The 27,721-nt window shown below is 53.0% G+C and overlaps 1 protein-coding gene across 1 annotated transcript; it reads left to right on the top strand.

The window, feature by feature from the left end:
- Positions 1 to 636: 636 nt before the first annotated feature.
- LOC102098561 (MBL associated serine protease 1) lies at positions 637 to 25,074 on the top strand. The gene is given in 12 exon segments (XM_005513220.3): positions 637 to 971; positions 974 to 1,104; positions 3,080 to 3,305; positions 10,547 to 10,724; positions 10,980 to 11,111; positions 11,604 to 11,800; positions 12,092 to 12,239; positions 12,743 to 12,861; positions 13,710 to 13,788; positions 18,328 to 18,465; positions 19,473 to 19,547; positions 22,521 to 25,074. Coding segments are annotated over 12 exon segments (2,616 nt in total). The 5' UTR covers positions 637 to 674; the 3' UTR covers positions 23,417 to 25,074.
- The last annotated feature ends 2,647 nt before the right edge of the window (positions 25,075 to 27,721 follow it).

Raw genomic sequence — 27,721 nt, 5'->3', positions numbered from 1 at the left:
ACAGCTATTAAAGTTTTGCTCTTCCTGTCTCCAAGGGTGTCAGTTCTGGACAAGGGAATCACTTGCATCCTTCAACTTCCTACAGGCTATTCCGCTGTTTGTAGGCTGGAATGGATCTTCTCATTTAGATACGCAGACAACAGGGGTTTGGGTTGGTCTGTGCCTGGCACGGGGAGGGGAAATGAATTTCCTGTGGCTTAGTTGGGAGTGTTCATATTTATACCTTTTTCCTCGACAGGAGGGAGCCAGGCTCAAAACCTGTAACTTCAGTGTTTAAAGCTCTCACTCCTAAGCAGAGTCCAAATCTACAGCTGTCCGTGTCCTGGGACAAGCTGCTGAACCCAGCAACTTCTCACCTTTGTAGGAGAGCGCAAACTAGGTTCCGATTTTATTCACACTGTCACAACTCTGAAGTTTCCTGGAAACCAGAGTCCGGTCCGAAACGCTGCACGGCACCGAGCGGAGAAGCCAAAAGCAAGTCCTGAACACCCATCCCAGCTGCCACACCACCACTAAAGCTATTTATCCCCGCACCGTTTTCTTTTTTCACACGTTCATGCCTCCTGTTTTTGCTGGAGCCTCCGACCCTATTGAGAGGCAAATTTTAGCCATCTGGCAAAGCAGGCTGTAGGGAAAGGAAGAAAAAAAACGGAGAGAGAAAGAAAAAACCCACAATGTGCATGGGCACACACGCGCACACACTCACACACAAAACTCTGGAGATTAGGGAAGACAAAAACTTGGCTGAATGGCGCGGGTTTTGCTGGGGCGCACGGGCAGCCCCGCGGCGGGAGAGGCGGGAGAGGCGGGAGCGGCGGGCGGGCGGCGGGGAGGACGGTTCCAATGCAGGCAGGTCTGCCTGCCTGCCCGCCTGCCTGTGGGGATGTGGGGAACGGCTGCAGGCAGGGGAAGGCGTGACCTGCATGGAAAATGCCAGACAACTCCAGACGCACACACACATAGGCGCGCACACGCTCACAAATCTCCGGACGGAGATAAGGAGGACGGCGGAGCGTTTGGAAGGAGGCAAAGCCCTCCCCCGCAAAGCAACCGGCGATCCTCCCCGCCAAAGCCACCGGCAAACCCTCCCGGCTGCAAAATGAGGTGAGTACCCCCGCGACAGGGTGACCCCAGGGTTCCACATGCCGTGGTCGGGGGGCACGGCCGGGCAGGGGGGCCGTCCCGCTGGGGAGGTTTCCCTCTGATGACCGTGGCTTCGGTTTCCCCATCTGCGAGCAAGCGAGAGGTTGCTCATGCCTGGGCTTCGTGCTGCAGCCCAGCTTGTGTGCTGGCATCCCGGCAGAGCCAAAGGGAGCTTGGGGTGACGGGCACGCAGCGGTGATGGGCACACAGCTGGGGGTACCGCTCTGCCCATGGCCCATGGGTGAAGAGGTGCAACAGAGGCTGGATGTGCTGCACGGGCTTCAGGTTTCTGTGCACGCCGCGGTCGTTTATCACTTTTACGTGAGGTTAAGACTTTCCTGGCATGGGAAAGAAGTTTGATGTTGTTTTGCCTCCCCTGTTTAAAGGGAAAGCAGATTGTTGCACCGGCAAATGGCCCAGTTCAAGTTGAGAAGGTGATGCCCATTTACCCCAGCTGAGCATCCAGCCCCCCATGCACGTACCCTGACCAGAGGAGAAACAGATTTTCCCTTCACACATGTTTGTGGTTTCAGACAAGCTGTCAGAAAAAGGCATGTTCAACCTCATGCTGCTTGAAAGAAAAATCAATCCAAATTTCTCAGCTCCCATTAACTTTGTTTTGTAATGAAGAGCTGGGAAAAGTGATGGCACCACACAAATGAGTTTCAGAAATCTACTGCCCTGGTTTTGAAAGAACACAGACAGGTTAAAAATAATCCACTTATATAGCTTCAATTTCCTCACTAGCATACCTAAATCAAGCCCTGATTTTGAAACCAAGTGTACGTGTACATGTGAGTAATTCCAGCTCCTGTAATACACACCTACAAGCCTTTGCCAGGCCTTAGTACCTATTTTAGAAAGTGGAAATTTTATTTGCTAATGGTTCTAATTTCCTGCATGTTTCTTTTACTTTGTGCACTCCACTGGGTGTAAAGAGCCTGATGTCTGCTCTTCTTTCTGGGTCCCATGTGATGGCACAGGGTTTTAGAGTTTGCACCTCCAGCACAGGCAGTGCTCTCCCTTTGCACAAAGAAATACGTGGTTTACGCTCCATTTCGTGCTCAAATGGAGCTCAAGGCTGGTGCGAGGTCAGCTGGACTGCCACTGATTTACCTGTCCTCCGCCATTCTCTGAGACAAAAAAGTTCCTAACAAGTTGGGACCAACTCTTTAGGCTGAGGATTTTTAAAAGCTGACTTTGATGACAAAAGATCTCTAAGGATCTCAAACTTTGTGCTTCTCCATCTGGGGTGAGTGGTACCCTAAGAACTGAAGAGAAGAAGAAGAAAAGGAGAAGAGAAACAGAAAATAGTGGGGAGTAACATGCTGGGTTACACTGCTGGGGCCCCAGTCCATCCTTGCCCAGCTGCAAAGATGTGTGCTGTCTATTGAGAGTCAACGATCCCAATTTGGCAGGATGAGGCTAAGCAGCAATAATAATAATAATGATACTTAGCAGTTATTGCCATGATGCTTTCATTAAACCAATTTAGAAAGCGTCATTATTTTATTAAGCATCCTTATGCTTATTCTTCCATTAAATGAAGATTTGCCCATCAGAGCCCCATTAGCTAAAGGACACGTTGCCAGCGACTGCTGCTCCCAGAAGCTTGAGAAACACCGAGATCCTGACGGAGCCCAGAGCTGTCTGGGAGCTGTGGAGGTGGCTTTGCATCGCACGTGCCACCTGCATCACCCACCTTCCAAAGGGACTTTCCGCTTCTGGGAAACACGTGCAGCTCCTGCCGTCACCTTCATCTCTCTGTGGCTTGGCGGAGGGTTTACTTATGGTGACATGGTGATGTATCAGCTCTCCCAGACATTTCAACTGTCTGACCTTACATGATACAACCCACTTGGGAAAACAGACTGAGTGCTCAATAGGTTTTGGCATTGTCAGAGTTTCATTTCATCTCCCCATGTGTGTTTTCCAGGTACGCCCTGACCTGGTCCATTTGTGCCTTGCTGCTCTGCGTGGCAGATGCCGTTGAGCTGACAGACATGTTTGGGGAGATCCAGTCTCCCAACTTCCCTGACTTGTATCCCAGCGACTCAGAAGTGACGTGGAACATCTCTGTGCCTGACGGATTTAAAATCAAGCTGTACTTCATGCATTTTGACTTGGAGTCATCCTACCTCTGTGAATACGACTACGTGAAGGTGAGCTGTGGTATCAGGGGCAGATGGTGGGGTAGACAGCAGACCTGTTTGGCCAGCAAAGAGAGGGTAGTGCTGGAAAAGCTGGAAACAAACTGGTTTTCCCCATTTATTTGGCACAAGAGTTGTCAATCCAGTGCACAACTGGGAGAGCATAGGCAGGCTGACAACATCCATTGGACTGACAGTGAGTGGACACCAGATTCAGAGCTGAGCCACAGAGGACCAGATTTCTGAAAGTATTTAGGCACCTATTTCTCGTTGAACTCAATGGGATTTACACGCTCATGGGCTGATGAAACCCCTGTGGCAAAGCCCCTAGCCTGTGGCACACTGGTGCTAGCCACAGGCAAGGAAGACCCCTGAGCCATGGCCATGAGTGCATCTTACAGCCAGCCTGGATCCCTGGCCGTGGCTTTGCAGGATCTGGGGACATCCCGTCCAGCCCCAGGGGAAGCAGAAGGGGAAGGTTAGACCCAAGCTTGAGGCAGCAAGCTGGGGTCTGCAGGCAGAACCCCCCACAAGCCACAGGGGACAGACCCAAAGGCTCTCTTAGGTTCCATGCAAACCCGTGTCACAGCTTAGATGCAAATTTCAGGGCCATTGCTGGCAAATCTCTGCAGCACAAACTATGGTGGTTTCCAGGGAGCTGTCATGGACAAAACCACAAAAGATTCCAGCCTGCTTCATTGCTGGGCAGTAACCCATCAGAAACCAGGGTGGGCCACACACAGCAGTACCACAGAGCATCCTCACCCCTTGCACCACAGCTTTCTCCAAGCAGGACTCTCCTTATGTCCAGGACAAGCTGGGTTCTCCGTATCTTTGAACTTGGTCAGGTTTGGTGCTTTCTAGCAGACCAGCAGTAGCAAGCAGGTGCTTTCTGCTTTTGCCTGGCTGAACATGCCTTATCCCATCACCCAGTGCAACTTCCACAGAGGCAGGTGGGGGTTGCACCCAGGTTTTGAAGTGCAGAGCTCAGCCCTGCTTCTAGTTGTCAGCTAATTGAAATTATTATTTTATTCTTGCCCTAAGAAAGCAAAGGAAACATTTGTGTTTTTCTCCTCTAGGATCTGTTCGCTGCTTTAATTTCCCCTTTGTGCTGGCACTCATTCCACTACTAACAGCTCTCATTGAGGTTTGATTAGTTCTTTCTGCTTCTGCTGGATCTTCTCCAAGCACAAGGGCCAGGGACATATATAGAGATATATTGCTTTAAAAACCCAATAAGCTCAAGGGGCAGATTTCCTGGAAACTTTCCCCATTCCAAGCTTTACCCCTCCTCCCACCCTTCACCCCCTGCTCTTTTTTTTTTCCTTTTTCATAAGGCTCCCTGTTATTTGGCCATGGTGCCAACTTGGCATCACAGCTCTCCCTGCTGCTGGATTTCCATAAGAAGGTGGTATTTTTCACAGGGATTTAGATCTCAGCTGTATAAATTTGCTTGGGGCTGTAGCTCAGCTTGCAGAGCCTCCACCACAGAATTACATTTTTAAAGTGCTGAAAATTGATGGATTACGGCCGATTCGTAGGCTACTCCACTGGGTAGGGGGTGCAATCTTTAATGCTGCTAAACCACCAGCTTAACAGACATTAAGGATAGCAACAAATGCCTCCATGGCTGTTTGCCTTCTTGGGTCTGTGTGTCCAGCCCCTGTCTGTATGAGCTCAAGATGTAAAAACAGCATCAGCCTGCTCTTTGACAGAGGCCAACAGTGCCTGGCTACAGAATATAATTATAGACCCAATGCTTACAGGTGCTTCTCTGCAATACTCTGCCAGTGCCAGGGAAGATGCTCAGAAAGCCACAGGTGGTATCTCTGCATTCAATGGCACTCAATAGATTCCCCCTCCATGAACTTTTCCCCCTCCATAAACTTGTATCATTGCTTTCTGAACTCATGAGTGACTTTAATCTCTGCAGCGTCCTGTGGCAGAGAGTTGCACAGGTTAAATATATAATTACATGTGTATGTGAAGAAACACCTCTTTGTTTGTTCAGACCAGGGGTTTGACCATGGCTCTCTATCAGGGTCTTCATCGTCTTGACTGCAACAAGACGGAGGTCAAAATGGGGGCTGAACAGCCCCAGTGCAAGGTGGGGACCCAGCTCAGGACAGGCAGAAAGCCACCGTGCCCTGGCCTTTGCTTTCCTTACCACTTTGGCTGCCCATGTGCCCGAGATCTCAAGCAGCATAGAAAGTCATCCTGCGTGCCAAGCTCAGGGCGAGCTGAGCTGTAAACCCGCGCAGATCTCTGCCTTCGGGGTGGTCTTCAGAAGGGAACAGTTTCCAGAGCTCTGAAACAATGGCTAATTAAAACAATAGCTGTTTATTTATATATATAAACACATATATGCGTGCATGTGTGTATATATATAAAAAGAACATGGCTCCTAACACAATGCTCAGAGGCCAGGAGGATTGTTTGTGCGAACGGGGATGGCAGAGACAAGGAGTGGTACTTTGGTAAGGAAGTGAGCCAGGAGGAACAGCCACCCCCAAAATACCCACCCAAAGAGCATCAGCCCCACACAGGTAGGGAACACCAGCCGCTTGGACCTCAGCACATCGGAAACAACCTCTCCCGGGTTTTGGCCGCCTAGGTCAGGTCCAGGTGCATGAGAAAGAAGCAGCCATCCACATTGGGTTTTCAGCTCCTGCCCTCCACTCTGCTTCTCAGCAAGTTCTGCCCAGCTCATCACTGTCCCCAGGGAGCTGTTTTGGGGTTTTCTCATTTGTGGGGGGCCTCACCATGGTTTGTCCAGCTGCTTTCTGGTGTCACCCAGCACCGAATGCTTTAGCGCACACATCTCCAGCACTGGTCTGGGGCATCCTGAAAGCCACGGCATGACCGGGAAATTGGGTTAAGTGACTTGCCTAGTGTCACTGGGTTGTGCTGTGGCAGAGACAGGGAAATGGCAGATGAAATCCCAGTGGAGGCCCAGAAATAGGAGATGAAATCCCAACTTCAAGGGTCCTACATGAGTAAGTCCTCAAGCTTATTAGGCAGATCTGAGCCTGGGCTCAAGCCCATGAGATTTTGCACATAACTCGGTCAAGCCCTGAAATGAAATCAAGACCTGAGGGCATGGCAGCCAACTTGGGACCAGCTTCTTGATTGTAGTGAGTTTTCCCCCATCCGCTCATGGCAAGTCCTTGTGGGCTCCTTTTGGGGTTACATGTCTTCAGCTCAAGCCATACCACTGAGTCCTGGTTCAGGATGGCACATGCTTGAGATCTGGCAGGTTTCAGCACATGCCACAGGATTTTGCCTTTCCTCCTTCAAAGCCCAGGGGCTGTTTGTGATGGGCGTCTCCAACTGTACAGGAGGGCAGAGGGGTCCGTGACACTTTGTGGGTCTGGTAGGTCCCATTTTCCCTGACACAAGCCAAGTCTCCCTTGGATGCATCTCTTTATGTTGTGTTCAGACTCCTGCCCATGCGTGGCACTTGGGAGACATTCCTGCAGCTGCTGTTCACACCCGTGTCCCCAGGGAGGCTCTGTGCTATGGGGTGGTCATGCACCCAGGCAGGACTCCTGCTAACCTCACGTGTGAGCACTCAGAAATAGGGCACAGCAACCTGTGGGAGGGGACAATCTCCAGACACCAAGCCAAGTCCACAGGAGGGGAAACCAACTGTCGTCCCCTTTCACCTGCGGCACAGTTGCCATCTAAGTTCCCGTGGAAATTCAGGTGCACATTTGCACAGGAAAGGACCATATGAGAGGATGTGTGCACAGCAGGGAGAGAATGTGTGCGTGTTGGGGAGAAGATCTCCAGGACACCTAGATGCAGTCTCCTGCTCCCATCTGGGACTGTCCCATCCCTGCCTTGTTTCCAACAGTCAGCAGCAGCAGCATCAGTCGTTTTGCAAAAGCCCTGTTCACCTAGGTGTTGCCTTCTTGTGTGCAAACTAACTTCAAGGTCAGGGGCTGTTTGAAGCCTTTCCCTGTCTCTGAGCATCTCCTCCCCATGTCATGTTCCCAGTGTCTTCAGCCCAGCGCTTCGATTTCTCTGCCTAATGAGCCATTTATATATATTACAAGGAGTGTGTTTGGCCTTCATCAGTCCAATTAGTGCATTCCTGGAGGGCTGGAGAGGGGGACTGGCGGCTGTGTTTCCGTATCGCCGGCTGCCTGCCCCCCTCCAGCAGCAGACACTGAACTGTCGGGCCAAATTCTCCGTGGTGTTTGTGGTGTTTGATTAACCCATCCGCTGCAGGAGGCATCTCTGGAGCATCGCTGCTCCAGCATTCCCAGCAACCCATGCCCTGGTGCAGCATTTCTTTGCTGCCAAGCCAGGGCACCCAAGCTCCTGCCTCCTGTCCCAAAGGGCAAAGTCAATATGGGGCACAGGGGGATGGCACGGCTTGGGTCACCCCTTCTCTTAGCCGCAGTCCAAGCCAAAATGCAGGGGGAACAGAGCCATAGCCACGGAGAGACCTCATCTGCCCCCATCTAGAGAGGCAGAAACGTTGACAAGGGAGTGAGAAGGCAAGCAGAAACAGGGGAGACAGTGGGAGGTGGTGGCAAGGGTAAATTTAAGACATAAGAGTGTCACTATATTTTATTTTTCAAAGGAGGATTCTTTCAGCGTATTTTTATAGGGAATTTCTCTGCAGCAATTGATATTTCCCTCAGGGACACATCTTCTCTAGTGAAAACGTCGACATCGTGACCCGAGAGGGAGAAACTCCAAACAAACAACCAGGATTTAATTACCAGCCTGCTCGCTGGATGTAAATGATCTATGAAAAAGTATACAGTCCTCAGCAGAAGCAGCAAATATTAACCAGGGATGATGACCTCTCTGTTTAGTTTACTGACAGAGGGCTGTCTCTGCTCCCTGTGGCTCAGGGCATGGGACCCGTCACAGATAAGGGGCTGTGGATACCTTGGGTGAGGAGAGCGAGGGTCTCTTGGGCCTCATCCTGCCACTCCGGGGCTGTATCCTGGGATGCTGGGGGTGATGTTGGGGCTGGTGCCAAGGTAGGAGCATCCTCAGGACAAGACACAAGGCACCAGTGAGGTTTTATTGTGCATGGGTGATGCTGTGCTGCAGGTCCCGTGCCGGCTGGGGCTGGAAAGGAGGGATGGGAGCTCAGACAGTGGCTCGTGTGTCCTTGCAGACGTGACAGCCACCAGTCCCGCACAAAGGAGCTGGCTGGAAATCGCTCCTTCCCACAGGTTTCCTTCAGAAAAAGCAGTTTCTGCAGAAAAGGCTGCGTGCCGCACGCTTGCGCAGCCAAGACTGTGTCAGGTCTGAAATGCCCCATTGTCCTTTGCTTTTGGTGATGGCGCTCCCGTTTTTCAGTCTGAAACGCTATTTCATTTCAAAACAATCTTCTCTCAGATTTAAAAGAGATTCTAAAGCACCGCAGTATATTTCAAAGGGATTGAAACCAGATGGATCCCAAATTACTTGTTTTCCTTTTTTTTTTCAGAATGCTGTTTCACAAAAAAAGAGAATAAAAAAATTCAATTGAGTTGTTGTCTCAATGCAGGGCGCGTGTTTTTTCTCCAGATTCTCAAAATTTATCATCGGAAAGTCTCTCTCTTTTCTGGCCAGCTCCAGCTGGTATGAGAGGATGGAAAATATCTGGAGGCAATGTCAAGGCATGCTGAGTTGCCATTTCCATGTTGGCTTTCCCTGGTGTGAGCGAGTTTCCGCCTGCTTGTTCAGCCCTGGGAAATTTCCCTTTCAGCCGCAGACCCTCCCCAGCGGCACATCCTGGGGGTCTGCAGGAGACAGGGATGCAGCCGGAGGAGCATCCCACCTCGCCAAGGCCACTCAAGCTGGGGACAGCATTGCAACACCTCTGGAACTCTGTGGGTCCCCAAGCAGGCGGCTGTTTTCCCCGGGCACAAGGTGGGGGGGCCGCACACTTCATCACGGCCTCAGTAGTGTTGGCTTGGCAAGAGCAGCGACAGGCTGGCATAGTGGTGTTCATCATCGCATTCCTCAGCTGAGGAGTTATTCATATTCAAATTTCCTGGGGGAAAACGGGCAGGGTGCTGGGAATGAGCTGGGAGAGGTTGTGGTAGAGACACGGGCTGGGGATGGGATGTGCAGGAGAAGATGGGGTCAATGCTGAAATAGTCCTGGGGAAAATGGTGAAGAAAAAGGAAGGGAGGGAGTTTCCAGGGATTTTCCACAGGTGTTACAGTGCTTGAACGCACAGGCACAGCCATGCTTTACAGGGATATGCGTAAAGCCTGGTGAGTACACTGAAATTATGTCAGGGCACGCTGGCCTGTTGGTCCCCTCCTGTAGCCCTCTGGGCTCAGGGTTCTGAATCCAAACCATGCCTGGCACTGCAGACCTGGAGCCAGACAGGGACTCTGGGTGGCAGGGACAGGACCGAGCTTGTCCAAGCCAGTCCAGGGGACAGAAACAGCATCCAAATTACAGCTACTGCTTTACTGATGTAAAACCGATGGCCAGGGGCTTCTTTGGGGTCCCGGTGCCCTTCCAGCAGCACAGCACTCACACAGATGCTGCTGCCCAGCTCAGTGTTCGGGCTGAGGGAGGAGGTGAGTGGGAGAATCTCGGATGCTGACAGCTCTGAGTGGAAATGACACGACCTGGGGCTGATTTTCACGTCTTGTCATCTGCATGCCACCTGCCCACATCCTCACCCCAACTCCCAAACAGGCTTTCTCCCTGCATCCTTTTCTTACACCTGCCAGCTGCTCTTGACACCCAGGATGCTGCCTGCTCTCTCAGCATCTGCTTCGGGGGTGACCCCGAACAGAGCGGGCAGACCGGAGTGCCTGTGTTCATTTTGGAGAAACCGTTTAATTGCTTTACTGCATTAACAGCATCTCAGAGAGCTGGAGCGGCAGGGGTCAGACCTGCCAAGCTCTGAGCATCGATGGGGTCACTCTTGGCTGCAGGAGGTGATGTCAATGCAGCAGGAGTAGCTACAAATTGCTGTTTCAAAGATGTCCTGGGAAGGACCAAGGCAGTGCAGGGCTGAGCAGGATGGGGCATCCAGAAAGGCAAAGCTGCATTCTTAGGCTGTGGCCATCTAAGGCTGCTGGATGGGCGGCATGTCCCATGGTGACATTTCTGAGCCCTGGCGGGGGCAGGCTGGCCAAGCAGAGGCAGAGATGTGAGCTCTCAGGTGCAGATCAAGATTTCAAACCCAGCCTGGTATCCTCCAGGAAAGCACCATGGGCTCTCTGGGCTTGCAGATATCCAAGCTCTGCCAAGTGCCCACCCTTTCTTTCTGCTCACAGATCGAAGCTGAGGATCAGGAGCTGGCAACCTTCTGTGGCAGAGAGACAACGGACACAGAGCAGGCACCTGGCCAGCAAGTGATCCTGTCCCCGGGGCCCTACATGGGGCTCACGTTCAGGTCTGACTTCTCCAATGAGGAACGCTTCACCGGCTTCGATGCCCATTACACCGCCGTGGGTAAGCAGCGGTTAAGCCTGCAGGACCGAGTTTCTAGGGCAGCATAAGAAATTTGAGAGGACGACATCCCAGACCAGCCTTGGGGAACATAGCAAAAGTCCTTGTGTGCAGCCCGTGGGCTGTGTGAGACTCGTTGGGTGCTTGTGTGACCTACCACATGGGACAATTAGTTTCTCAGTGCTGTGGCAGAAGTCTCCACGAGTGAGGTGTGGAGGGCTCCAGGGTGACCTCCCTTCCTTGTTATCTCCATCCTAGATGTGGACGAGTGCCTGGAGAAAAGCGATGAGGAGCTGGCGTGTGACCACTACTGCCACAACTACATCGGCGGGTACTACTGCTCCTGCAGGTTTGGCTACATCCTCCACTCTGACAACAGGACCTGCAAAGGTACCACCCAGGCACAGCTCAGACAGGGGGACAGTCACACGCAGGGGTCCCTGGGCAGGCAACAGACCTACCAAACACGGGCAAAACTGCTCTTTCTTGCTGCCAGGAGGGATGAGGTCCTTCTTTCCCTACAAACCAATAACCTGGGACTGGAGAGTGCCCAAGGCCTGCAGTCCTCTTGCATGGGAAGGAGATGTGGTTTCTCCATGGGCTGTGCTCCTCAGCTGAGCCCTACAGATCTCCTCAAGTCAGAGAAATTAAAAGGTTTAGCCTATACTCTGAATCTGCATCTTGTAGATTAGCTGGGATTAGCTCCCAGCCCAGGACCTTTATGCCACAGGAGGTTGGCTGTGTGAGGTTCTCCTTGCAGGGACCCATATCTGGGGTCCATGGACCCACCCAGCAGACCCCACTCCACTGGGAGGGCCCCTGAGCATGGTGAGGCTGGGATGCAGCTGGCGGGGTGCTGAGCGAGCCCTGGCTGTGTTGCAGTGGAGTGCAGCGACAACCTCTACACCCAGAGGAGTGGGGTGGTCACCAGCGCCGACTTCCCCAGCCCCTACCCCAAGAGCTCAGACTGCCTGTACCGCATTGAGCTGGAGGAGGGTTTCTTCATCACCCTGAGCTTTGAGGACAGCTTTGACGTGGAAGACCACCCTGAAGTGACCTGTCCTTATGACTACATCAAGGTGAGCTGGGCTCTGCACACTCCTCCTGTCCCACTCTCCTGTTATTTCCCTGGCACCCTGCTGGTGGGACCAAAATTCTTGGGTGTAAACAGGGGCGATGAAGCCAACAGGAGTCCTGTTGCTCTACTGAACCCACATCTTTTACCACACCTGATTTTGACCCTCTCAGCCAATGGTGACCCTCTTTCAGTTCATATCCCCCCAACACATGGTGTTTAATCCCTACTGCAGTGAAGTGTCCCCATCCATCTGCCTCAGGGATCAAAGATCCAGTGTCCTTTCCCTTTGCAGATCAAAGCCGGCCACAGGGAGTTTGGCCCATTCTGTGGAGAGAAGTCCCCAGGGCGCATTGAAACCCAAACCAACAGCGTGCAGATCCTCTTCCACAGCGACAACTCTGGAGAGAACAGGGGCTGGAAGCTGTCCTACACAGCAATTGGTAACTCCTGCTGCTTTCCTCTGTTTTCTGGTCTTGGGCAATGGGAGGGGCTTTAATAAACTCTGCAGGTGGAGACTATGATTTTGGTGGTCTATGACCCTGTCTCCAGAAAGTGTCTGTCACAGAAATCACAAGAGTGGGATAAAATAACATGGAGCCCTCCCTTCAAAGGGTGCTGCTTTTTTCCTGTGCCAGATGGGCCCTGAAACAAGACCACATTGCAAAGCAGCGCAGTTTTGGGCAGGATAATTGCAAAACCTCCAGTTATTAGCTCCCAGTCTTGTAATGCCCAAAGCCAGGAGCAGCCCAGGACTGGGGAAAAGACCTAGATCTTCCTTTCCTTCTAGGAGAAGAGCCTGGCTGAGCCATATTAGTGTAGGTGCAAGAGCAGGGCAGGGATACTGAGACTCTGATACAGGGGCTGGGTGGCAGAGCTGGGACTCTCCATTTTCTCCGTTTATTCAGATGAGTTTTGTTTTTCTTCATTTGCTCTTTATTCAAAGGAAACCCCTGTCCACTGGTGCAGCCACCAATCAATGGGAAAATTGAGCCTTCCCAAGCCAAGTACACCTTCAAAGACCAGGTTGTCATCAGCTGCAACACTGGATACAAAGTACTGAAGGTATGGGGTGACAGCGTGGAAATGGGCAGCTGGGTAGGAAATAGGGAATCCTCCCTCCCAGGACTACTGCATCTCTGGGAGTGTGAACACAGCCCACACACCATCCTTACCCGCTCTCCAAGGGCAAGGACAAAGCTTCCTATGAGACCCACCAGCTTGCTTTCCCAAACGTGCAGAGGAAGAGAGGAGATGGCACTTTCCCAGACCACCCTCTCAGCATCCCTCTGCAGCCAGTGAGCTCAGAGGATGCCAGGTTTGGCACCACTGCCAGAGAAAAAGTCAGCAAAAGCCTCGGGGGAACTGCCAGCGCTCTGCCTGCTCCTCACCTTGACGGTGCTGGCTCAGGTCCCCAGGCAGAGCCCACCCTCCATAGACCGGGAGGTCCCCCAGGACTTTGGGACAGCTTTGGAGAGTCAAGGGGGCCGGGATTTTGGCAGGCACTCTCCGGGAAACAGCTGAGAACCACAGGGATTGTGAGTGACTCACATGGCGGCTGTTGTCCCTCCAAAGCAGTAGCCCGCTTGGACTTCTGACATGGAAGCTGAGTATTTCTCCAGTGTCTCCTCAGCCTCATACTTCATGCAGAGCTGCCTCCTTACCCAGCACTTAGAACAGGAATAAACTTCTCCATTTGTTTTGCATTCAGTATGTCACTGAGTTCCTGGCAACAAGAAAACCCTTCAATTTTTTCATTATGATTTTATTGCATGTTTTAACTAGAGAAGTCCTCTTCCAGGGGGGTCTGGCTATTTCTTACTAAAGCACCAAGAAATTGACTTCCTGTGGTGGGATGAATTTCCTTGCTTTGTACATTGATGGTCCTTTTTTTGCTAACATCTTCTGCACAGGATAACCTGGAAAGTGACTCCTTCCAGATTGAGTGTCTAAAGGATGGGACATGGAGTAACAAGATCCCTATCTGCAAAAGTAAGGACGCCCTTCCCCACCCTGCCAATGTCCTTTTCCTTCTGAAATCGTTTCATGCTAAGGGGAGCTGCTCTGCCAGAGCGGAGTTCTTTACTCAGAGACACAAACCCAGCCAGAGAGGCTACGTAACTCTGTAAAGCTCTTTTGGCTCATTCTTGGATAACATAACGGGGCTTGCTCCAAATGCCACAAGCAGGATGTTGGTGCTTTTATTTAGATTACTCATATAACTTGATTTGCGAGCCGCTTTGCTGTCTCCCTGTCAAAGAGCAACCCTGGCTCTTGAGAGCTGGCTCTGCTGGATGAATCTGGGACAATTTGGGACAATCTGGTTCCTAGTCCAAATTTCCTTCCTAGTGGAGGCTACTAAGTCGTAGGGGATTAGAGAAGTCCCAGGTACTAGCCTAAACTGAGCACTGCTCAACTAAGTGAAAGGGGAGAGAAAAGTTGCCCAAATATTTACAAACCTCAAAACAGGAGAAAATGGGAGAAGAAAGGAGATGACGTTTGGAAGGATGGGTGACGATTTTCATCATCTCTTCTTTCATCTAACCCATCTCCTCTCTCAGTTCACGTTTGAGAGATGTACCTGTTAACACCTTTTCACTTTTCCCCCAAACACCCTCAGCCCTCGGGGAGACTCTCACTGCTGCTCACTCTCCTGTAAGGCTGCCCAGAGAGGAGAAAAGCAACAAACACACTCTAAGAAGGTCCCTAGATCTTCCAGAAGAGGAAGCACAAGATACTCTCAAGGGATGTTGGGATGCAGGCTCTCCCCATATGGGCAGATCCTTTTTCTTTTAATGGTACTGTGCATCTTACCCTAGGAGAGTATTTCTGGAGTTTTAATTCATGTTTTCTCACTCAAAGGGGAAAATGGGAGGCTCTCAGGCCTGCTAAATAGATTCATAGCTGAAAAGGCTCCTTAGAAGCTTTGGAGTCAGTGATGCCTCTGCCCTACCAAGGAACTCCCCACTCCTACCGCTCTCACTACCACAGTCTCCCATTGACTTTATCCAGCTTGAGCAGAGATCAGATAAAAATCAGTGTTGCCTAATAAAAAAAGAACAAAAATCTAGTTAAATATTTCTAACCTCAAAAAGTATTATTTTTTGGAGAAAATTGAAACGATTACCTGCATTATTCCAGCCAGACTGGAACTAGTCCCTTCTTGCGTGATATGACTCACTACACTAAATTTCTAAGACTGTTTTTGGAAAGCCAAGAAGCCCCTAAATGGGCAACTCAGGCCTGCAAACTGCAATGCCTCCCACCTCCCCGGGCTGTCTGGGAGAGGCAGGGCACGAGCAAAAACAGTTTTAGAAAGCAATGCAGAAAATAGAAAACTTCTCAGCCAAGGTGGATAAAATCCAGATCCGTGGCCTGGCGAGGCTAAACACAACCCTGTGACAGCTTCTCCCAGCCGCTGTCCCCGGGTTGCCCCGGCTGAGCAGGGCAAGTGGGTCCCCAGCTTGGCTGTGGCTCCACCAGCATCTGCAGCACCCTGGCATGGCTCACCGGGTGCTCATTAACGATTTCTGGTGTTTTGGGGGTTGGGTTTCCTGCATGCCTCTCTCTGCTCATCTACTAATTGGGCTTTCTCTCTCTGCTTTCCTCCTTCCCTTCTGCTTTCGGTGCAGCTGCAGATAGAGCCGACAACGAGACAGAGGGAAGAGCCGGCTCGGAGCGAGTGGCCGCGTGAGGCTGGCGCCGGCCGCACCGCCCCATGGGCAGCCTGTCTCAGTTCCCCTCTCTGATCTGTCCGGCACCCAGGGCAGGTCCCCTTTGCCCCTGGCCCGGCTGCCAAATCCATCTCCGTGGCTTGTCTAACTGGCATGGCACTCTTAACCCCTCCACGCCTGGTGCTTTCTTAACTCCGTCTCGAGAAGGGGGAAGGAAATTTGGAGTCAAGCCCCGTTATCCTGCTGCCGTGCCACCCCAGGGGGAAGGTGCCTCTCTGGTCCTGACACCGCTGCCCGGGGACCGCGTGCTGCCGCCAGCTCCCAGCACGTCCTCTGCATCCCTCCCTCTCCGCTCAGATGCCTCAGCCCAGCTCAGCTCCCCCCAACCGGCAGAGGTTGCGCAAGGGACGCATGGCTGCCTGGTTCTTTGTTTGTTTGTTTGGATTCAGCTTCCCGCTGCCCTTCCTCCCTGGCCCAGCGTCACAAATAAGAAACACTCATTCCTCTCCTCTCTCTGAGCATCTTGGCACCTTTCAGATCCTCCAGGCGAGGAGGCCTGGAGGATGGGTTAGCATCACCCGCCCTTTCCTGCAGGCACCAAGCCCTGGCACCAGCACAGGGGGATGGATGCTCCTCTGCCTCCCCTACACTCCTCACTGTTGGTCCAGCACAGCCGAGGTCAGGCTGGTCTCAGGCTGGTTGCAGCTGAAGGAGGTCAGAGCCCAGTGTCTCGCCCCGTTCATGTTCCCAAGAACCCCAGGTATACACCCCGGGCTTCCTGAGGCATTGGGTACTTCACTGGGAGGATGCTGGGATGTGGATCAAAGGCTGGGAAAGGAGGAGGAGGTCTGTGTTGGGGAGGTTGATCCAGGTCTGCTCCTGCAAAGATGGAGATGCTAAATGGCCTCTTTCCTGAGCGAAAAGTCTGGAAAGGCTAGTGGCACAGACTCTGTCCCCTCACCCTTTCAGCAGGACCCAGGAAGCTGGTGAGGCAACGCCTCTGTGCAAAAGCCCTTTCTCCAGGCGTCAAGCCTGCCCTAAGCCTGGGGGACGTACAAGGAGGGGACAGGCTGTGAGGACCTGTGAGTGCTGCCCTTCAGCCATAAACAACCCAGAGCAGCTGTGCAAGCCGGACTGGTCCCCCAGTATCCATTCCCTCCTTCCTGCAAGCCCCACCATCCCCCAGTGCCTTATAAAGGTCCCATGGTTGCTGACACAGTGCACAGAAGCACTGTGTGCCCAAGCATCATGGGAAGAGACCAGGAAAGCTCAGGCCAGCCAGGGAGATCCTGGGGCTGGTGAAAGGGATCCGTGTTCCCTTCTCTGTCCCTCTGCAAGGCACAGCTACCCAGAGCCCACACCCAACCTGGCTACACCAACACATCCATCCCATCACCTGCTGTCCCTACAGGGGGATGGAGGGGGCCATGGTGAACACCGAGCTGCAGCATTTTGCTGTAAACCAGGCTTTTTTCACCCAAGCAGTTGAGCAGCCCTGAGCACCGTACACATCCCTGGTACCAGCTACTTCTAGTGAATTCTCTGTTCATTAGCCTGGATCACTGCATGAGGAGTTGGAGCTCCTGTTCTCACCCCCCTTCCCATCCTGGAGCACATGAAGAGCTATGTCATCCCTGATCCACAGGACCTGCTTTCTGTGAAGTCACCTATACCCTACTCAGCTCCTCATCTTAAATGTGGCAGAGCCCATTTCCACAGCACTGCATGTGCCAGAGAGGATCAGACACAGTTAACTGCCCTCCCCTGGGGCAGGTCCTCCAGGATGCGGCAGGGGGAGGTTGCACAGCATCACCCGAGTGTGCTGTGGACTGCCCACATGTCAGGGAGCTGCAGCTCCCATGGGTGACTCCTGGCTTTGACAGATGAAGCACCTTGCAGCCTGGGGTCCTTCCTGCAGTGGGTGGCACAATCCAGGGGATAAGCTGGGGAGAAGAAGCTGGGCAGGGCACTGTGAGGGATCTCAGGGAGAAAAGTGACCATGGACAGGCCATGGGGAAGGGCAGTGGCACCCTGGAAATCCTCCTTCCACTACATCCTGAGCCCACACCAGGGATGGGTGAAGCCAAAAGCCAAACCTGCCCATGTCCTGGGGAGCTGGTGGGGTTTCTGCCACATCTGCTGGCCTTACCCCTGCCTGCAGACCAGCCAAGTGACATTCTCAAAGTCCTTCATCTCCTGCTGATGCAGGGCAGCCAGGCCCTAGGTTTGCTCAGCCTGAACTGTAAACACTTATCAGAACTGTTTGGTGAGCAAGATCCAAAGCAGGAGGGATGGGGCCACGCTCCCAGCAAAGCCTTGTGCACAGAGGACCTCCCACAATGCATGGGGTAGGTTAATGAATCCCTCCCTGCTTTTTCCTAAGGGATGAAGACACACACTCTAGGAGCATCTCCCAATAGCTCTCACCTGCCAGTACAGGTTTCTTCCCCCCTCAAAAGTATAGCAGAGAGATCTTGCACCAATGAAGGGCTCAGGAGGGGCTCCCAGCACAGGGGTCTCCAGCAGCATGAGTAGTGTTGGCCATACAGCCTGTGGGTGCACCGTGCCGCTGGTGTTCAGCAGTGCTGGATGTGTGCCATGTCTTTGCAGGGTGTCCATGGTGGGTTTTCACAGGGCCAGGCTGCCCTGCCTGGGGACAGCCTCCTGCTGCCATATGAGGCCATGCCAGGCTGTTCCCCCTGCACTGCCCTGCAGAAAAGGGATACAGGATTATATGAGCCCTCACTCTAGCCCATGGGACCATCATCACATGACAAAGTTCAGCATTACTTGAGTGCTGGCTGGCTGGATACCCCAAGAAACAGAGCTCAACCCACACTTCTGTGTTGGCTTTCAGTTGCTGACTGCAAAGAGCCACCGGAACTGGAGCATGGCTTTGTCACCTTCTCCTCCAGGAACAACCTCACCACCTACCGAGCAGCCATCCAGTACCACTGCCAGCACCCCTACTACCACATGGCCCCCAACAGCACTGGTGAGCAGTGGGGCTGGGCCCCGTCCCCACAGCATGGTGCGGGTGGGAGTCTGGTCATGCATGTGTGCATTTGCAAGTGGGGGGGACCTTGGGATGGTCACTCTGGGATGCATTGCAAGCAACAGGCTGTGGATGTAGCCTACACACATCATACCCCGTGTCGGTGCTGCCTGGATTGTCAGACTGGCCACATCCTGCTCCGCAATAAGGTAGGATGGAGTTAGCACTGCCCAGCGCTTTGCCTGTGTGTTTCACAGCCTTGGCAGAGCAGTGTGGTGGCTCTTCTGCACTCTGCCTTCCCACCCTGCCACCTCCTTCCTGTAGCATATGAATTTTTCTGTGTGTCTGTGGAAGGAGCTGCTGCTGGAGGGAGCATCAGGTCCAGCAGCCACAGAAGGGGCTCCACAAGGCTCCCCATCCCAGCACACAAAAGTCCCATGTAGCTGAAGCAATAGCAGTGTGATCATGGCACACTGAGTTTCCCCTTATCACCCTGGTCCATAACCAGAGACACCACAAGGTGCTTTGCCAAGCACCACAGGTCTCTGCACCCTTTGGACCCAGCTCTGGGCAGCAGAAGGGGTGTGCATACATCCCAGCCCTTCTCCCTCCTCCTCCCTCAGCAAGAAAAGCCAAAGGATTTCCTCACATTCCTGTCTCCCAGCTCATATCCCCCTGGACACCCGCTGGCCCCATGCATCTGTTCCCAGCATCCCACATGCATTAGTGGAATGAGCACTGGCAGCATTAATGGGACAGCAGCTGCCAGCCGAGGCTGAGGGCGCAGCACAGCCCTCCAGACAACTCAGGGCAATGACACCAAGAATGGTGGCACGTCCCCTGCATGGAGGCAGGGCTGGAGGACGCCACAGGGAATGGAGCACAGGTCACTTCCTGCTCTGGAAAAGGGTTCAAAGGGTCGTGACAGCTGGACAACATCTTCTCACTGCAAAAGACACCCCCTCATGCCCAGGTCACAGCCCAGCTAATACTTTGCTCTCTTCCAGCCACCTACACATGTGACGCATCGGGGGTCTGGAGGAGCGAGGAGCTGGGGACCAAGCTGCCATCCTGCCGACCAGGTACTAGTGCTGGGGCGGCTGGTTCCCGCAGCAAGGGGTGCGGAGCAGGAAAGTCCAGGAGGAGATGACTCCATGCCTGACCTGCCACTACCCTAGGCAGGGACCTGTTCCCTGGTGACAATGCCATATGCTTTGGCTACACATATCCAACTGGCTGGGAGGGTGATGGGGACAGAGACCTCCTGCTATCCCAGCTGGCCCAGACAGTCAGGGTGCAGCGGTGGCACTGAGCAGCAGTGATGAGGGCATGTCTTCCTAGTGGTATAGGGCTGTCAACCCAGCTGTCAGGGTTCCCTGAGCTCCCTGCTCTCACAGACAAGGAAACCAGCAGCCCCAGGGCAGAGCCCACTGGCCATGTTCAGCCCCCAGCATCGTCAGAGGTGGCTCCAGCCAAGGGCAGAGCAATACCTGCCCAGGGCTGCTGGCTGTCAGCTCCCATTAGCAGGGCGTCCACATGCAGGAGCAATTAGCACCTCTTCAAGCCCTGCAGAAAAACCCATCCACTTCACAGGGCAGGAAAAGTCCCAAGCCTTGGAGCAGTGGCAGAAATGTTTGCAGCCAGCAAGTTTCCAGGCCAGGCGCCCATTTGGGATTAAGCAAAAGTCCACGAGATGTTGGCTGACCACAGACAAGCCTGGAGCCAGGTCTGGCTGCCAGGCTGAGGGGCTGGAGGCAGCCCTGGTGCGGGTTGTGGGCGGATGTGCAGGGACAGCTCTCCGGAGAGCCACGGGGATCCAGCTGCCATGCCGCAGCTGCAGCTGCAGCCACCCCGGGGTGCAGGAGCTGGCTCAGCCCCATGAGTATCTGCTCTTCATCCATGCTGAATGACTGCAAGACCAGAGGAGGCACCCCCTGAAGTCCCCTGCATCCCACAGAGCTCTGAGACCAGGGCTGTGGCTGCTCTTGTTGCAGTGTCTGCTCCCTGCATCTCTCCTTGATGTTTCATCCTGAACTAATTTGAGCTGGGAGCATATGGGGACATCTTTTGGGGCCATAGCTGCTTTCATGGGCCATTTCCAGGCCTCCTGATTAGTGACAGAAGTCAGAAAGTTCTTCAGGAAAATGGAAAATCCCAGAGAGAGGGTGACGCTCTCCTGAGATTGGGATCTGCAGGCAGCAGCTGGCCAGCTGCTCTTCAGATCCTTCCCCTGTGTCTCACGCCACCTCCCTATCAATAGAAACTCCTCTTCCAGGCCACTCCATGCCTGCCTCTGCCATTAGTGGGAGCATTTGCAGCCTGGTCAGCATTTTTGATATGTAATTTAATAGAATAAATATTTGGCTGGATGCGCTTCCTCTAAAACCATCTCCATGGAACAGCCGTCAGCTTTGGTGCAGCAGACCAGCTGGGCTGGGACGCAGGAATTATTTGCCTGAGCACATTTTCTATTCCGTGCAGCAGTGGGAAAGGCAGGGGAGCGGAGCACAGGCAGAGGCACTCACCATGCTCTCTCCCTGCCGGAGTCGCAGTTTTCCTGGCAGCAGACCCCAGCCGCAAGAAATCCATGTGAGCAGCTCCTGGTGCTCCTGCTCTGGTTCAAGTCTGACTCAGCCCCCATCCCATCTCCCTGCGAGGCAAGACCCTCTTTCTGTGAGGCTTTGAATCTTCTGCTCGCAGCACAGGGGGCATCAGGGCAGAGTCCTGGCACTTTTCATGGGGGATGTGGGCTCCCCTTGCAAACTTGGAGAGATGAGACTAGCGCGTGAGCTGCTGCAATCTGAGACTCTTACAGCTGTAGAAGTACAAGCCCAAATAAATTGCCACCACCTCCCAGCAACATCAGCACCCCCAAGGAACCTGGGGGTGCCCCTCCACTGTGCTGCCACTGGGAAGAACCAGCCCCACCACCAACAGCTATGTCCCAAGGAATTACGTTCCATGGGAACAGGATTGTCCCTGCCCACCCTGTCCAACCCTCTCAGGGCCACCTTGAGCATGTCGAGTCTCTCCTCTTCCTCACGCCATGTCACAGAGTCTTGATAAAGCTCCTGGAGGCAAACCAAGCAGCACATCAGGGCTCTTCAGACATTAATTCTGGGCCTGCTGAGAAGCTGAGCAGACCGATGCTGGTTTGGCTGCCAGAATTGTAATGAGGACTTGAGATGCACGAGTAAAGCCCATGGTGCTAGACAACATCCCACAGCTGAGACTTCTCCAGCCACAGCTCCTCCAGGAGAGCAAATGCCATGACTGTGAGACCACAGACCTCGTGACAGGTCTCAGAGCGAGGGGTGAGGCTGGGCTGATGTCAGGCTCCAGTCCTCCCACTGGTGTTCCATTGAGTTTCTCAGCACACTGAACAGAAGCCAGGCAAGTGTTTGGATGGTCTGGGAAGGGCTGAACGAGCTCACGGGACATGGTGAGGCTGCAGGATTACTCATTTGGCCTTTCTGCTTCTGGGGTGGTGTAGGGCCATCCAAATCACCCCCAGAAACTGAACTGCAAAGTGAGAAATTGCTAAGTGCAGGCTGGCCCTCAAACCATCTCCTTTTCCCACCTATCAGCTCAACTGTACAACAACCCTTTAAGTCACATGCCTATTTTACTGCAATCCAGGTTTGACAGAAACCATAGCATCTGCCAGGTCTTCGAGATAGCAGAAGGATCCCTCCAGTTGCCCTTCCCTAAGGAATCTGGTAGCATCATGGTCCCCATCTGGAGCACAGATCACATAGATGTAAACCAACACTAAGCTCTGATACTACTTAGAGTACTTGAAATACCACCTTGGATCACATGTTTTGCTGAATCCATGCCTTGTTTCAGTGTCAGGAGATCTGGTACACCTTTGGGGTAGCTAACCCTAGATGAAAGCCCCCACAGCCCCATACCATGCTATACACAATTCTCAGACACAGTGAGTGTTTCATTTGAAGATAACCAGCAATGTGGCATAATCTACAGGGATGTCCCTTTTCATTTGTCTGCTAGATAAGTTCTGGGAGTCACTGTCCTGTCCTTTTTGTCCCCAGTGTGCGGCCGACCGGCTCGTCCTCTACCTGGGATCATCAAGCGCATCATCGGTGGGCGAAACGCAGAGCCTGGCTTCTTCCCCTGGCAGGCCCTGATTGTGGTGGAGGACATGTCCCGGGTGCCCAACGACAAATGGTTTGGCAGCGGAGCCCTGCTCTCGGACTCTTGGGTGTTGACAGCCGCCCATGTGCTCCGCTCCCAGCGGCGAGACAAGACTGTCATCCCTGTCTCCAAGGAGCATGTCACCGTCTACCTGGCCCTTCATGATGTGAGGAACAAGATGGAGGCTGTCAACCGTACAGTGGAGAGGATCATCCTCCACGAGGAGTTTGACATACAGAATTACAACCATGACATCGCTCTGGTCAAGCTGAAGGAGAAGGTGACCATGGGGAACTACGTCATGCCTGTCTGCCTGCCCCAGTTCGAGCATGAGCTGGAGGGGCCTCACCCCAACACGCTGGGGCTGGTGGCTGGCTGGGGTATCTCCAACCCCAACATCACAGTGGATGAGATCATCAGCTCGGGCATGAGGACACTGTCTGACATCCTGCAGTACGTCAAACTGCCGGTGGTGCTGCACGCAGAGTGCAAGACCAGCTACGAGTCGCGGTCAGGGAACTACAGCGTGACCGAGAACATGTTCTGTGCCGGCTACTATGAAGGTGGGAAGGACACTTGCCTGGGAGATAGCGGGGGAGCCTTCGTCATCCAGGACCCCGGAACCCGGAGGTGGGTGGCCCAAGGGCTGGTCTCATGGGGTGGCCCGGAGGAATGTGGCAGCAAGCAGGTGTATGGTGTGTACACCAAAGTCTCTAACTATGTGGACTGGGTAGAGAAGAAAACAGGCTCCTCTGAGAGGTGGACATTTCTGGACCCGGAGCTGCCGAGATGAGTGACTAAGCAACCAGCTGCCACAGATCCCTTTCTTCTTATTGTTGTTTAATGTGCTCCAGACTCTGGTCTTTCGCAAGCAGTAGCCACGATGCTCAGCGCACGCCAGGCCTTTGCCAGCCTTCCACGTCATTTGTTTCGCTCGGTCCCACATCCCTTCACTTGCGCACTTAGGAAATGCTTGCTGGGGAGCTGAGGGAAGGGAGCCAAGGGCAAGGTCTCAGCTGGTGTCCTCAGCTTGTGCTGTCCGTCTCCAAACCTCACCCAGCCTCCCCAAAAGCCAGGACAAAGGCACAGCGATGGAGGCAGCACTTCCCTGCCACCAAAGCTTTGGGTCATGCACAGAGAATTGTCCCCACCCCTGGGGATCTCTGGCCAGATCTTCCCGTTGGACAACACAACTGCAGGAGCTGCAGACAATGCAGGAAACCCAGCTGGGCAGGTCCTCCACGCTGTGGAACTTCTCTTCTGTGGAAGGAGTAGTGAGAGATCCTTGGGGGTTTGCTGTTATTTTTATTTGCAAACAAATGTCCCTGCTTGATGGCATCTCAGGTGACATCCACCTGGCCCCTGGGATGTGAGGATGCATCCATATTAGCCTTAAACTTCAGCCATGTCTGGAAAGCTAATGGCTGCCAAGATGGCACCAACCCAAATGGGCTATCCTTACCCCACCATGTGGGATGGGTGCCCCACAGGGGACACAAGGACAGGGAGAGGGATTTGGACTCACTGTCACACTCAGTTCCAGCCACCAAAACTTCTCTGATCCTCCATCACTTCAAGTGCTCTGCAGTCCTCACCTCAGACTAGCTCTTGGAATGGTTTCCAGCTACAGCAGACCTCCCAAGTAAAGTTTTCCAACACATGAGACAGCATGACATCTGCTGTACCTAAGTGATACTTATTTTCAGCACAATCAGATAAAATGCCCTTTCTTGGTATTTCACCTCTTCTTTAGGGGTTGGGTAGTCCTGCATGGCAGTGCATTCATTCTTGCAAGAACCTAGTCCCTTTTAACGGCTTTGAAGGTCATAGATTGGTTGATTTAGAGGTTACTGATGGTGTCCAGTGTTTGTTCATGGCTCTGCTGGCCTGTTGCAGGTGTCCAAGTCACTCTAGACTGACGCCAACACACCAGAAGTATTCATATCTCCCCAGCCTCCCTCCACAGCCTGTGCAGACAAGTGAGCCCCACCAAGGAGCAAGGTTGGGTGAGCTTACCTTCCTTCAGCAGGGACTTCATCTCTTCCACTTGCTAGCAAAGCCCTCCTGTAGCTGTAAACAACATGTAAAAATTGCCTGCTGTCCTCTCTGCATGCCTGTAGCCTCCTTTGGGCCTGTCCTCCTCCTCCTCCTCTGGTCTTGCCATGCAAGGAAGGAGTCAGCAGTGAATGAGCCACTCTGCCATTTTGCTATTGTCCAAAAAGCCATTTGCATGTAGAGGAGCAAAAGGCCTAAGGAAGGCTGAACTTGCAGACACGCTAAGAACTGTACTCTTGTCATGTCATGTAACTACAAGGTATTTTTATATATATATATATATATATATTATTTTTTTTTCTTTTTTGATACGACATTCTGTAAAATATCCAATATCACGTAAGGATGGTTCTGTGTTATATTCCTCCTGAGAACAAAGTAAAACTTTGATATGTACTGGATTTGTGCCCTGAGGCTTTTATTCCAAGAAGAACATGGTCAAGGCTGTTTGCCAGTCTCTGCCACACATGCTCCCACAGGGATTCTCACACTGTCCCTCACCCTGATTGTTTCTCATCCATGGCCTGTGCAGCTTCATGGACTGAGACAGACCCCCCACCAGCCATGAATACAAATTGCAAAGAACGGCAACAGATCAGATCCTGCCCTTTAATTTTTTATAGCCTTAGCACATCGCTGAAAATAGGGGTGGTGGCAGGAGGAGAGTGCACCAACCTGTACACTGAGAATAGCAAGCAAATGTGGGTTCAACTGACATGTTGAAAAAATAACAGGTATGTGACTTTTGCTTTAAAAAGGGTGATAAACCAGCCCCTCCCCACTAGCTGTTGTACTGAGGGAACACGTCTTCGCAGCAGAGGCTGTGCAGCAAGCACAGACAGGAGCTGAGGCAGGCACACAGCTCTGCCGGGCATCTCTGCTCTGCATCATAGGCTGTGAAAACCCAGCCTTCGGAGAGAGCTTAAAATCATGGGCGCTGTTTCCTACCATGTGCCTGGATCCAGGGCTGAGAGCTGGGTTATTGATCCTTATTTTTCTATGGCAGAGAACTGAAATAACAGCACCAGGCTCCTCTGGGTTAACAGTGTGGAGAAGGGCGGCAGGTCTAGCTCACCCGTTCACGAGTCTGCTAACATTTCCAGAGACATCAGAGGGATGATGGGGTTGAGAGAGAAAAAACAAAACTGAGGCATGGTCCCCTGAGCATTAAACCATCATCTGTAGGATCTGAGCCTAGACAGCTCCAGGGATGGTTAAAAAATATTGCTGCTTTGTAATAGACCAGTCATAAATACTCCTCCTCCCATCAATAGCTCTGCTGGGAAATCCCCAACACAACCCAGCTCTCATCCGCTGCTCACCATGCTGCTGTGCTGCTGAGTGCCAACCTCTCCTGCCCGCGGCTGCTGCGGCTGCTGCAGGCAGGGCTGGGAATGGGCAGGAGAGGAGAGAAGTGAGAGCAACAACAATGGGCTTTGCATTTGCTGGCACCTCACGACCTGCCAGAGTGGTGAGAGCTTCTCTCCAGGGAGACAAGCGCAAAGACAGCAATTTATCAGTCTGGCTGTGGCAAAAGGCCAGCAAAATGTCTCTGGGTGAGGTTTGCCCATCATTGGCTGCATGTTAGGGCCAGGCATGAGTTGTGAGTCAGCTGTGGGAGCGTCCATCCCCGGACAGGCCAGGGGGACAGCTGGGACCTGGCCAGGACCCATGGGGAGAGAGAGCATCCTTCATCCCTCAGCTGCCTTCCCCAGGATGGGCTCACTGTCCCCATACCACTCCTCACCATCCCTGAGAGCTGAGCTGAGCCATGGAGGCTTACTCTGGGCTCCAAAATTACCAAAAGCCATGAAGAGCAGCACTTGGAGGGCAGTTTGCTAAGAAACAAGTGGGAGATGGACACAACTGCACATCAGAGCGGGTAATCCTGGAAGGAGCCCAAAAATGAGGCTGTGGCTGAGAAACCCCCATATGCATGGATGTCTCCAAGTAATAGGTAAGGGATGAAGGGGCTGTGTGATAAAGAGGGCAGAAGAGCTCCAGACATGCATGCACAGGAGACAGGCTGGTAAGCAGGCGACATCAGGGAGAGAACCATGGAAAAAGCAGTGTATGCACGTGGGGCCGTGGGTAGGGAAGCACAAGGTGTGTGCAGAGGGCATTGCAGGGGAGCAAGGGATGGCTCTGTCCTTGTAAAAGAGCAGAGACACAAGCACAAAAATATGGACCCCTGTCAGGGATGTGGCCTCCACCACGACTGGCTTCCCAGGCAGAGGCAAGGGAGTTCCCTCTCAGCAGCTGGGTGGTTGGGGAGGCTGCAGACAGCCAGATATGATGACTGCGGCTGGGAAAACCTCAGCATGGAAAGAAGAGGGCTATGGGCAATGGTAGTAAGAAACTTGGCCATGTCTCTGTTTTATGACATAACGCCAGCAGGGAGAGGGTGAGCTGCTCCCAGAGTGGGGAGGGCTGTGCAGGAGGGAATGGAGTTGGTTCAGGCTGAAGGGTCAGCCGCCTCCTCCCCAGCAGAACCTCAGCTCTGGCAGCTGAGCAAAGAGAATCCTCCTCCAGAAGCGCAGGTCCATTCAGGCACAGGACCCTTTGGGTCCCAAGCACTCCCTCAGTCACGCTTTGCCAGCCAAAAACACTCGGCACATCACTGATACTCACTTTGAGGGGGACCAGTCATGCTGGCTCTCCTTCATGGGGAAGTCCCTGCTGGTGGCACCATGCTGGTCCCCAGTCCTGCTGCTGTGACATCACTGTCCCCCAGGCAGAGATGGAGGCCAGGAGGGGTTTGAGAACCCACAATCTGCATTGTGTGTGCATCTCCAGTGCTCCAAGATGGGGAAATCACAGTAAGAGATCAGCTCATCCACAGACCAGAACCATATCCACATAGCGTATGGTTTGGGGGACCATGCTACAGGGAAACAGCTGTGTACAGGGATTCAGGCGGAGGGCATTCCCCATCTGGGGGTGGCTCGCTCTTCCCAGTGCTGTCGGGTCACTGGTTCCAGTGCTTCCCAGTGCAGTGCCGAAGATCTCACAGCTCCATCTGCTGGCTCCGCAGCCAGGGCTG

This window comes from Columba livia, chromosome 9 (genome assembly GCF_036013475.1).
Source record: "Columba livia isolate bColLiv1 breed racing homer chromosome 9, bColLiv1.pat.W.v2, whole genome shotgun sequence".
In the NCBI taxonomy this organism is placed as follows: domain Eukaryota; kingdom Metazoa; phylum Chordata; class Aves; order Columbiformes; family Columbidae; genus Columba; species Columba livia.
The sequence above is the reverse complement of the archived record's forward strand: the minus strand, read 5'-3'. Positions and strand labels throughout refer to the sequence as shown.